At 44.1% G+C, this 12,929-nt stretch overlaps 1 protein-coding gene across 8 annotated transcripts in view; it reads right to left on the bottom strand.

Annotated features, from left to right (window-relative positions):
* RECK (reversion inducing cysteine rich protein with kazal motifs) overlaps window positions 1–12,929 on the bottom strand; it is a 909,451-nt gene that overhangs the window by 263,084 nt on the left and 633,438 nt on the right. For 5 of the 8 annotated variants that reach the window (XM_077491985.1, XM_077491988.1, XM_077491991.1 and 2 more), the window contains one exon: window positions 10,954–11,142. In XM_077491985.1, the coding sequence (XP_077348111.1) occupies window positions 10,954–11,142 (189 nt within the window). The remainder of the gene's footprint in view (window positions 1–10,953; window positions 11,143–12,929) is intronic. The other 3 variants (XM_077491986.1, XM_077491989.1, XM_077491987.1) reach the window with 1 other exon arrangement.

The following is a 12,929-nucleotide window of genomic DNA, read 5'->3' as shown; positions in this document are numbered from 1 at the left end:
ATATATTGTTAATGTTTATAAACATGTGACTATAAAAATGTAAAAGATGTATTGTTATGTAAAAATTAAACTACTTCCAGCCATAAAGTCAGTGGTCATATCTCATGCTGTTTGTGTGATTCTTTGCAGTCCACGCCAAGCTGATCACCTTATCTCATCGCGTCTACAATCATCGGCCCTCTTAATTCACATTTTGAGGCCGGTAACAAATGCAGGCACTGCATAAGGTTTTCTTCCAATTTTCTCCCAATTTGGCTCCTCAAGAATGACATCTCTTCTTTGGGTCAGAGCTTTTAGCCTATGAAGAAAAAGACAAAAAAGGGGGAAAAAAAAAAGGGGGAACCTTAGTGAGACCTAGTCTCTGCTTTGATAAGGATCACCACACAGGTGCACTAAGAAGAAACCAGTCAGCCTCTAGTGCCCAGACAGGCCCCTTGCCACCAGGGGGGAAAGAAAAAAAGAGAGAGAGACCAAAAGCCAGGAAATAGGAGAAAAAGGCAGACTTTAACCGCTGCCTCCTACCTGGACTTTGCTGGTGCCTGTGCCTGTCCCCACTGCTGCAGATGCTGATTCTTCCATAGCAGGTGTGCAGAACTCCACTTGTGGCTTCACACGCCGCCTCCAGACTCCCATAATGCATCTGCACCGGACCGGAAACGGAAATAGGCAACAGCTCCTCCCCCCTATGTCCACGCCGGAAAGAACATTTTCGCTGACCCAGTGACCCGCTTTGTTGTTTCCGGCGCGACCGCCGAAAGAACATGGTCGCCGCTACTACGAACGTGCAGGCCACTGAATCTTCAACTCTCTCTGAGCACTAAGAGGGGAAGAGGAGCGCGCTTGCTACCGCTGCCGAGGCCTGGGTAGGTCGGGAGGACAGCGGGTCCCTAAAGGAGGAAAAAAAGGGAAGGAAGCCTTGTCCCTCAGGAACACCCAAGAGACCTTGACTCCCTCCCAAAAAGATGTTCCCTCTGGGCTGGAGGAAACACAAGAACTGAGGTGTGGTAGGGAGGTGCCTCCCTTTAAAGTTTGGAGGAAGAAGGTGTTTCCCTAAGGAGGAGGGAGGAGTCACTATCTCTCAGGTGCTGTCCTGAAAGATGCCTTGGGAAAAGAAAGATACCAAGATGATACCTAAACCTGCAAGCATCATTCTGGTATAATCACTTAAAGTCCAGCAACACACCAGTACATTGCTGGCCCTTGTTGGGCATATATTGTAATGTTATTTTTCATGCAGCCTGTGGGCTGAATGAAAAAAAAAAAAAAGATTGAATCGGTGGGTATGCCCACCATTAGAATACCGCCCTTCATCCACCCACTTCTAATGATGGGCATTCATGTACAGTATAACAGTAAGACTTACCAAAGCAAATACAATAAAACATAGCAAAAATAAAACATTATTTAATGCAATCTGTGCATTTTTATTTTTATTTAACTGTGGTGGTGAAATCACCTCCGTCAGCGCTAGAGTCATGGCTTTACATATCGTGGGAGCAAACACTGTTGCTGTCAAGATGAATAAACCCATGCTGCAGCTGAGTGGCATAACTGAAAACAAAAAATGGTTACCAATAAAACACAGTAAACGGTAAAGTATAAAAGAATTACATACCTGAAAAGCAAACATGATAAAACATAGTAACAATAAAACATTGCATTGCAGAATACAGTAAAAAAGCAGAACAAAAGAGAGAGATTAGAGAGAGAGAACAATAAAACCACAACTATATATATATATATATATATATATATATATATATATATTTTATTTTATTTTTATTTTTTTACACTTTTTTTTTTTTAACTGTAATAGTTCGGGTCTCCCAAAATGTGATGGCATCTTTGTAGACCCTGTGAATGTGTGTCCTAATCTGTGCAATGCTGTACCGACGCGAATACTCCACTAGTGTGTGGTAGCGTTCAATAGATTCACCAATAGGGATGTCTGAATTGTTCGCCCGTCGGTCGGTTTGCGGCAAATTTTGCGTGTTCGCCCGGCGGACATATGTGTTTACTTTGACCCATGATGACACATCCATCATGGGGTACAGGACAGCCAATTGAGACATTACCCCTACCTCTGGCGGCCATTTTACATTCTGTCTTATGTCAGTTTAGGGACAGGACGCTGTGTGGAGCAGGGAGAGACTGTAGTGACACAACTCGCTAGCTTTTAAGGACTGGTATAGGTATAGTACAGTATATAGGGTTCAGTGCACTGCTGTGCTGGTGATTGCAGCAGCCTGTCTTTTGTCAGTGTACGGAGGGACAGGACGCTGTGTGCAGCAGGGAGAGTCCGTTTAATCACTAGCTATTACTATTAGGTCCACAAAGGTCCTTTTAAGGACTGGTATAGGTGTACAGTATATAGGGTTCTGGTGCACTGCTGTGCTGGTGATTCCCCACTCCCAGAGAAAGAGTTGTGGGTACCAATCCAACAGCGCCTGCAAGAAGAGGCCGGTTTGAAGATGTGTTGGTGACTTCTGATATGAGGTCATTCTTTCAGCCGACCCATCGACATGTCTCATCCGGATCCAGCATCAGGGAACGCCTAGACCGACAGGTGTCCGACTACATCGGGTTAACGGCCGATGTGGACGCTCTGAGGAGTGATGAACCCCTGGACTACTGGGTAGGCAGGCTTGACCTCTGGCCAGAGCTTGCCCAATTTGCAATCGAACTGTTGGCTTGCCCCTCGTCCAGTGTCCTGTCCGAAAGGACGTTCAGCGCAGCAGGGGGGATCGTGACCGATTAGCGCACTCGCCTAGCTCACAACAGTGTTGACTACCTCACATTTATAAAAATGAATGAGGCATGGATATCGGAGGAATTCAACACATGTGACCAGTAGACCATGTATATCTCTATAAACAATTAATTTAATCAAGCACACAGACCTTTTTTCTACATTTGGCTCACTTCCTAAAAAAAAAAGCACACCGTACTATATGCCCGTACCCTCCTGTTTTAAGAGGTTAAGCGGTGTCATATTTTTGGGGCCCAGCAGCGAGTTGCTGGTATCGGTTCTGGTGTCAGTGCACTCTATCATGGTGCTGGTGTCAGTGCACTCTATCACGGTGCTGGTGTCAGTGCACTCTATCACGGTGCTGGTGTCAGTGCTCTATATCACGGTGCTGGTGTCAGTGCTCTATATCACGGTGCTGGTGTCAGTGCTCTCTATCACGGTGCTGGTGTCAGTGCTCTCTATCACGGTGCTGGTGTCAGTGCTCTCTATCACGGTGCTGGTGTCAGTGCTCTCTATCACGGTGCTGGTGTCAGTGCTCTCTATCACGGTGCTGGTGTCAGTGCTCTATATCACGGTGCTGGTGATCATCTCCTGCACCCACTTCATAGCCTACCCTCACCTTTCCTCTCCTGCATTGCCTTCATACGCTCCTGAGTCCTGAATTGTCAAAATTTCACATATAAAAAAAGAATGCGTGTAGTTGTCGATCCCAGATTCACTTCATACATGTGTTATGTCAGTGGCCATGTGGTGGGACTATGTGTGCACAGTTAGTAAGTATTTTGTGGCTGAAAATATGACCTGTAGGTTTTTAAAGTTCGCCTGCCATTGAAGTCAATGGGGCCCGACACAAACTTTGCGGTTTGCAAACTTTTGGCAGCGTTCGCGGTTCGCGTTACGTCCCGTCGGAAGTTCGTCCATCTCTATTCACCAATGCAAAGACCAGGATGGTCAGGACAGGAGGGACAATAATAGTGGGTGTCACGCCTATATCTGTGCTTTCTACAGACATTTTCTTTGGCGGGCTCGTTGGGTAGGGGTACCAGGGAGGACATTCGAAAAATGGCTCTCATGCAGCCAGCTTACTGCATTTAGATTGGGAAGTTGGGCCACAGCACCGTCTGGGAACAGAAGGGCTGTGAAGAGCTCTTCCTGGAATTTAAGGAAGGATCCAGTTTGTCCTGAGGCTTTGTATAGCACATTAGTATTCAGCAGAGCCAATTGAAATAAGTATACAGACACTTTTTGTACCAATGTCTGGCCTTACGGGCAATTAGGTATGGCGCCAACAACTGGTTGTTGAGGTCCACCCCTCCCATATTAAGGTTAAATTCCTGGACACAGAGCGGTTTGCTCACAACACCAGTCAATGTAGGAATTTGGACTGTTGTGTCTGCGTAAAGGGAGGACAGAATGAAAATATTCTGATTATCCCTCCACTTCACAGCGAGCAAATTATTACACTTCAGGCAGGCTCTCTCCCCCAGCCTAAGATGGGAATCTACAAGCTGCTGGGGTAAGCCCCGGCGATTAAATCGGCAATTGAATACGGCAATTCCGTGCTCAAACAAGTGACTAAAAAGACTCACACAATCTTACCAGCGCTCCCTATGTAATCTGGGCAGTTCTCCAGTTCTACGTGACTATCTCTTACTTGTAAACCATAAAACTATATGTATAGCCTGTGGCCCTGTCACAGAGATTATACATCTTGACCCCATATCTGGCAGTCTTGCAGGGAAGATACTGTTTAAAGGACAAGCGGCCAGAAAACTTAATCAGGGACTCATCAATGCAGACAACTTGATGGGGAGTAAACAAGGCTGCAAACTGTTGGTTGAAGTGGTTTACGACGGGCCGAATTTTGTAGAGCCAATTGTATCCAGGGTCACCCTGAGGATGACAGATCTCATTGCCATTGAAGTGCATGAACCGCAAGATCTGCTTGTATTGTGCCCTGGCCATGGAGGCAGAGAACATGGTGAATTGGGTCAGTGGACCTATATGACAGCAACTCACTTTTTAGTTATGCCCATAAAGAGGGTTAGGCCCAGAAAGGCCCTAAATTAGGAAACCGTAATAGGTTTCCAATCTCTGGCAAGGGTCAAATGGGGATTAGCGGTGATTAATTGACCAGCACACAAATTGCTTTGGTCCACAATAGATCTATAAAGATCTTCTGTGAAAAACAGCGAATAAAAATCAAGTGACGTAAAATAACAGTTTCCACCTAAATTCCGTGTTGGCCAGTGAATGGGGGAAGTACGGGTGCTGCAGAAGTGATGGGCCCCTAATTAGGATTTGTAAATTAGCAAATGCAGCAGGAAAGGCACTAAGGGCTCGATGGGTCTGTCTTTGTCTTCTTGGTGGCTGCAGGACACTAGTTGTGCTAGCCACTGCACCAGCTTTAACTGCATTTATGGGACTCGCCACATCACCACGTGTTACTGCAGTGCTTGTTTGACTATGACCAAGGGTGTACTAGGCCATTGGTGCTTGCCAGTTCACCGGGATGAGTGGCACTAGTACTGGCTCTCTGCTCCATACGAGAGCCCTGCGGTTCTTGCTCCTCAATTACAGCAGAAAAACTGAGTTAGGTATGCCTGACCTTGGCAGGGACCACAACTCCATTGTCAGAGCTATCTGCCAGGGTGCCGCTGCTTTCTACAGGATCGTATTCTGACCCCGAATCTGACAGATGAGTGACTTCCTCTTCACTATCTGTCATGCTCAGAAACATGTAGGCCTCTTCACTACTGTGCCTTTGATTTGACATTTTGGTCTCTAAATTTACTGGTACAGTAGTGAGACTTACAGGAAAAAGAGCTCCTGACTGTCAGCAACTGATTCAAACGCTACCAAAAAAACTTAGCGTTCACAGGGATCAAGCCTGACTCTGCTAACGCTGTGTGTTGTGTTTTTGTAAGTGACAGTGATCATTGGTACTGCACTTGGGTGAGCTGGGCTGGGCGGAGGAGCTAAACGCAGGTGCAAGCAAGTACCTGGATTGATCCTGCTAACACTGCATTTTTGGGAACCCTAAACTGCTGGGGACACTAGTATAGCTCTGATCAGATCAGATATCGATCCATTCAGACACTATACTACTAAGGGAGGTGTATGGTGCGTGTATGGGTGTTAGCACTACTGGCACTAGTCTGACACTGCCTGGGGCGATGCAGACCCTATCTGACACTAAAACCTAGTGTCAAAACCTGACTAAAACCTAGTGTCAGATAGGCGATATCACCCAACGGGCGATCAGGGGGGGTTCAACCTTTACTAGGTAATATACGGCAGGTGCCCTGATGCTATAAAGAAAAAACTAACTAACCAGTGTCACCCATAACACTAATACGGTGATCACTGGTGACAGGGGGTGAAAGGGTTAACTAGGGGGCAATCAGGGGGTTAAAACCTTTATTAGGTAATATATGGGGGTTCCTGATGCTATAAAAACCTGATGGTGAAACGAACTAACTAGCTTCACCCTTGACACAAATACGGCGATCGATTAGGGACACTGGCAAAAGGGGGTGAAAGGGTTAACTAGGGGGTAATCAAGGGGTTAAACCTTTATTGGGGGTTGGGGGGGGGGTAACCTAGACCCAACGGGGCCTATTGCTAACTGCCCTAACACTTATTTCAGTCAGAAATGACACCAATGCAGTGATCAGTGAAAAATCTGAAAACTGCAATTGGTGACAATGACAGGGAGTGAAGGGGTTAACCTGGGGGGCGATCAGGGGTTGGCAAGTGTACCTGTGTGTACTGGTGTTAGTGTAGTGTTGTGCAACTCACGGTTAGATGTTATCTCTCTTCTCACTGGAATCAAAGACCCCATGAGGAGAGATTACATCACTTCCTCCTGTCTGTGTTTACACTTACTTAGACAGCCGAAGATTTCCATTCGCTAGCATAAATCATTGCCCTGGGGACTGATCGTCCTCTAACGAATCCAACCACCATGAGCATGTGGGGGGTGCAATCATCCTCCCGCCTGCAGGGAGGGACATACAGGTACACCAATTTGCCCACCTGTGCCATTCTGCTGACGCACATTGGTAGTCGGCAACTGGTTCAGTATAGTGCCTGGTGGGTCCCCTTAGTCTGCCTGTAAAGTGGCCCATCTGTACCGTGTATAGAACCTGCTGCAGCAAAACTGACATTTATAAAGAGAGAAAAAATTACATTTAAATTGATTTTTCCTGCAAGCTTTTTTTATTTTGTAAACTACAGCTTGGGAAACCAGTCTGTATGATGAGGCCACTCGGAAGAAGATTTGGGATATTTTGGATAAATTATGGTGTCTCTTTGGCAGGCTTTGGATAGAAAAAAAATGCACATCAAGCCACATCAGTACACTCAGGCCAAGATTACATTTTTTTTTGGATAAAGTCTGGTGTCTCATTCGCAGACTTGGGATAGAACTAACAGGTGCAGAAAAATTGAGCTTTGGGTGTTGGTGATGCCTTCACATCGTAACCCTACTAGGTACTCTTGATCAAAACAAGATGGCGTTGCTTTAAAAAATTTAAATCTGATGCCCCTGTCAAACAGGTGCAGAAAAATTGGTCTAACTGTGCCCATGAAACCTATACCAAAAAATTACTTTAAGTTAAAATCAACACCCACAAACCTAGGCAACCTAGACAGTCTTACAGAGAATAACACTTAATGAGCAAAATCGGCATCAGGGGCTTGATAGCTGCTGCTAATCCAGGATTCATTAATTTTGACAAATGTCAGCCGGTCAACGAAGTCTGTAGACAGACATGCTCTTATGTCACAAAACCTCCGCCAGCACTGATCACCCATTCTGAAAGCACGCTGAATGCAGGGCAGCCCAGCAGCTCAATTGCATACTGGGTTATGTTTAGTGGTCTGTTCTCATGACCCAGAAACGTGGTGGATCGTCTACTAGAAAGCTCTTCATGTCCGTTTTCGCCCCTAGAAAATCTTTCACCATTTGATGCAGACGCTGCCGATGGGATGTTGATGCTGACAGCTTTGGGCGCCGAGGACTAAAAAAAATGCATCACTGTTCCGGCCCCCTTCTCCTCCTCTCCTCCTTGGACCAACAGAAGCCTCAAAACTAGCTTTTCCACGAGACTGTAACCTACCAGAGTCTGGAAAGGCGGTACATAAACTCCTCTTTAAGGTGTCCTCAGGTCATTCCTTTCTGTGCTCCCTCTGCGACGGCAAGATCATTTCCGAAACTTTCCCCTTGTAACAGTGGTCAAGGAGGGTTGCCAATTAATAATGATCCTTCTCCTTGATGCCACCAATTCTCGGGGCCTTTTGAAGGCTTTGATGAATAAGGGAGCCCATGCACCCGCAAGTTTGCGAAGGCATGAGAAGCAGCGTCATCTGGGTCACTGAGGATTACAGTATCTGGAACTGCCGCCTCCCAGCCACATATAATCAAAGGGGTGAACCGCGCTGATCAGCAGACATAAATGGGACCCTCAGAGGCAAAGTAAAAACTTTTTATTATTGTTAAAACAATAATAAAATGTTCACCGAGGCATACAGCAGTCAATTGATGGTCATGCAGAGACTTCGATTAAAAAACTGACAGTACCTGGAGGCTGGAGCCGCATGGATGACACAGGGGCTTAGAGAAACCCAGCACAAAGCCGTTGGACAAAGAATACAGGAGCACCGCTGGTGGGGGGCCCATCCAGGACTGTAAGGCCAGGGGTCCGATGAAGGGGGAACCAAACTGCAGGCACAGGAAATGTTGGGGCCAGTATAAAGCAGCCGCTCGCACTGTGTATGAAGCCCAGAAGTAATGTCACAGCCTGGCGGAAGTCAGCCAAAGGAATCTGAAGAGTATGGGCAAAACCTGCTGCTGGGGCCAATTGGGAACTGGCGATGCCAAGGGGGCAAACTGAGTCACCCATCGTTAACTGGAGACACTATGTTTTGGGGACATGCCCCTTCTTCAGCACTGTCAAAGTTGAGTTCCACCTGGTGGGCATGTCACAAATCTGTGACATTTGTGTATGACCGCCTGAATGGCTGCAGACTCTTCTAGCCTGCCTTAGAAGATCTTGCAAATCCGGGTACCTGTTTAACCACTTAAGGACAGCCTCGCGCTGATGTACGTTGGCAGAATGGCACGGCTGGGCACAAGCACGTACAGGTACGTTGCCCTTTAAGTTCCCAGCCGTGGGTCGTGAGCGTGCCGCCGGTGGCACACTCCTGACCCGGTCCCGGGCTCCGTGACCGTGGCCACGAAACCCGATCGCCGCCGGTGTCCCATGATCGGGTCACAGAGCTGAAGAACGAGGAGAGGTAAGTGTAAACAAACCTCTCCTCGTACTTCCTACTGAGGCTGCCACTGATCGTTCCCTGTTATAGGTAAAGACGGTCAGTGAAGTCAGATGCCAAGCCATGCCCCCCTACAGTTAAAAAAAACACACATACACACACACTTAACCCCAACAGTGCCCCCTAGTGGTTAACCCCTTCACTGCCAAATGTGTCAAAATTGTCCAACGTGTCCGCCATAATGTCGTAGTCACAATAAAAAAAATCACTTATCGCCATTACTAGTGACATTTTTTTTTTTATAAAAATGCCATAAAACTATCCCCTATTTTGTAGACGCTATAAATTTTGCGCAAACCAATCAATAAACGCTTATTGCGATTTTTTTACCAAAAATATGTAGAATACGTATCAGCCTAAACTGAGGAAAAAAATGTTTTTTTATATATTTTTGGGGATATTTATTATAGCAAAATGTAAAAAAATAATGCCTTTTTTTCAAAATTGTCACTTTTTTTCTAGCGCAAAAAATAAAAACCGCAGGGGTAATCAAATACCACCAAAAGAAATCTCTATTTGTGGGGAAAAAAGGATGTAAATTTTGTTTTGGAGCCACATCGCACAACCACGCAATTGTCAGTTAAAGCGACGCAGTGCCGAATCGCTTAAGATACACCACACCACCAAATTGAGGACATGTTGCATGCATATTAGTGCCATTATTGCACACCACCAATCCTGGCTCAAGCTTCCATGTGGTTCCTGTCCCATTGACAGACCAGCTGAAACACTGCATGGCATCTTTTAGCCTGACTCATTGAATGGCCCCTTGAACGCTTAGGGTTACTGGTGGTTCATAGGACAATTTAGCAGAGGAGGACATGAAGGAGGAGGAGGAGAAGGGGGTGGAGCTGACAGATCTCGCATCATCGCCAACAGCTGTATGGAGATGTGGCGATAATTCACCTCCCCTGTACCCTCATAACTGAAGGTTATAACTGATGAGTCATTGGTTATTCAGAAATCAGCGGGTGGCTTCCTGGTCCGCTCCTTAACTACCAGCTATTCTTCACGCAGAAATCAAATCGGTTGATCATTTTTCGACCGATTTCAAATCATTCTGAAAAATTTGGAATTCATTAGAAAATTAATAAACGATATTAAACTAAACTTAACTGATTCCAAAACGAATCAACAAAACAGAATAAGTGACGTAATGAATCTATCTGAAACAAAACAAATTGTTTTCCATTCTGTACATGTCTAGTCACCTTTTACTGCCCCCAACCTTCTGTTACTGTAAACAACTAGCATTTCTGTTAGGCTTCATGTACACATGCTGCTGGTAAATGGACATTTAGGAGCAGTTGGCCATTTTTTGAGGTGCCCCTGAACACTCCTCTGTTATCTTATCAGTACATGTACACAGGGTCGTTTATAGTCTTTTGTACTAAGCAGTTGAGTTTACAAGGACTTGAAATGCCAAATGCCTATAACAGCATGTAAACGCGTGTTTCATTTACAGGGGTTTCTAATACTGATACATTTTTGATTATTAAAAAAAAAAAAATTAATACGCTCCTAAACGCAAACGCGGCTAAATGTGGACTATAAACACGGCAAAATGGACATTTTTAAAACGTTGTTTACTATCTGTCAAGTTAAATCGTTCAGGGGAGGTTGTAAAACCTCCCATGTACATTAAAGCTTACTCTGTCAAGCACATTTATTGTTACTCTTGATGACATTTCATTTTCACTTTATTTGTTGCTGCTGTATTGGATTAATACATATATACAGTATATACACACACTATACAGTATGTACACATACATGCATACACACACATACGCACAGTATATTCACATAGATATACAGTATACACACACAGTAAATTTGCCAAGATTTTGTCAATTGGCTGTACATACACATACTTTTGTTCTGTCCTCCAACAATGCACGACTTCTGTAGGTCGACACAATTCAGTTCCATGCAGTTTTCAAGAGTTCCACTTTGCCCACAAGTACATATTTTATAACAGCCTATGTCTCCTGATGGTACTTGAATGAGAGTTCCCTGCCGTACAAGAAAGTCAGATGCTTCTCCCAGTTTGCAGCCTATTGAAATTAGAGACACAAAAATAACATGATTATATATAGGTAAGTATATTTGTGAAAAAGTAGACATATATGACATTCCTATGTTGCAGTTCATAAACGTATTCCGGTGGCTTTCAGTCCTAACACAAGTTCTTAGGTTTGCAGGCTGCAAATCCGCCCAATATAAACCATAATACTTCCCCCAAATACAATCAATATGAATAAATGACAAAACACATTAATGCCATGTACACACGGTCGGACATTCCGATAAAATCCGTCGGATTTTTTCAGACAGATTTTGGCCCAAACTTGTCATGCATACACACGGTTGCACAAAGTTGACGGAAAATCCGATCATTCAGAACGTGGTGACATACAACACGTACAACAGGACTATAAAGAGGGCAGTAGCCAATAGCTTTTGTCTCGTAATTTATTCCGAGCATGTACTTTGTCCGTCTGAATTGTCTACACACAATCGGAATTTAAATGATCGGATTTTGTTGTCGGAAAATTTTAGATCCTACTCTCAAACCTTGTGTAGTGGAAATTCCAATGGAAAAAGTCAGATGGAGCCCACACACGATTGGATTTTCCGACAACAAGATCCTATCACACATTTTCCGTTGGAAAGTCGGATCGTGTGTACAGATCATATTACAATAATATGGCAGGGAATGGCCTCGGAACTTTATTGGTTTAATTATAAATATTAACAAAACATTCACCAAAAAAAAATTCTTATTGAAAACCCATCTCCATAAATTAAATGTATATAAATCATGTTTGCTCAGTCGACAGAACTCAAGCAGAAATATTCTTATCAGAATTTTCAAAATGTTCCCCCTAGAAATCCAAGGTTACAAGAAAACAAAGTACTCGTGATAGGAAGGGAGATAGGGGAGCTCTATTGCCAGATGCTGAGTCCCAAATGTCTTAATCCCTCAACTCCTTATATATGATCCTGGGAAATTCCAGAAAGACCTATGAATTCCCATTTACTGAAATAACACCTCAGCTTTTACATTCCAAATATTTAAAGGGGCAGTAAACCAAAATGTACCACACCACCAAATGTTAGTTTAAAACATTTTAGGAAGCAGGGGGCAGCTGCAATCCCACGGAGGCAGGCCCAATGTGTTGTGTCTTCCTTTTAACATTTTCAAATATCAATACATTTATACAGCAGGAATCTTTCATTGTAATTCAGCCACCTGACACAAACATAATATAACTGTAGATCAAACATATTTAGATAAATCAAGCTGATACCATTATAATACAGGTTAAATGTTAAATTGTGATTGATATAATAAAGGAATAGAGGTTGTTCACTTAAAAAAGTGAATGTTCACTTTGTAAAGTGAATGTTAGTAAATAAAACAGTGTTCACTTTGAATATCCAATCATGTTGTAGCAATTTTTTGTTTAAATTTTGCTTGTAAATCGATCCACCTTATTTTCCAATATTTACTTCGCCCAAAACTCGTCAAAATCTAAAAGGAATGCAAACGTACATAGGTGAAAACAATTTAGGCATTAGGCAGATTAAATATGATTATAAAGCTTTCATTATTTTTTTAATTAAAATAATAAACATGTCATACCTCCCTGCTCTGTGCAATGCTTTCGCACAAAGCAGCCCCAATCCTCTTCTTTTGGGGTTCACTGGCAGAGCTCCTGGCTCCTGCCCTTAGAGCGAGTGCCCAGCATAGAAAGGTGCCTTCTATGTGACACGCTAGAGACACAGAAAGTGCAACTCAGCTTCACCCCCCACCTCCCTCATCACAGAATTTGATTGA

This window comes from Lithobates pipiens, unplaced genomic scaffold (genome assembly GCF_037356315.1).
Source record: "Lithobates pipiens isolate NorthernLeopardFrog02 unplaced genomic scaffold, aLitPip1_a1.2 Scaffold_19, whole genome shotgun sequence".
NCBI classification, from domain to species: Eukaryota; Metazoa; Chordata; class Amphibia; order Anura; family Ranidae; genus Lithobates; species Lithobates pipiens.
This window is presented reverse-complemented; position numbering and strand designations above follow the sequence as displayed.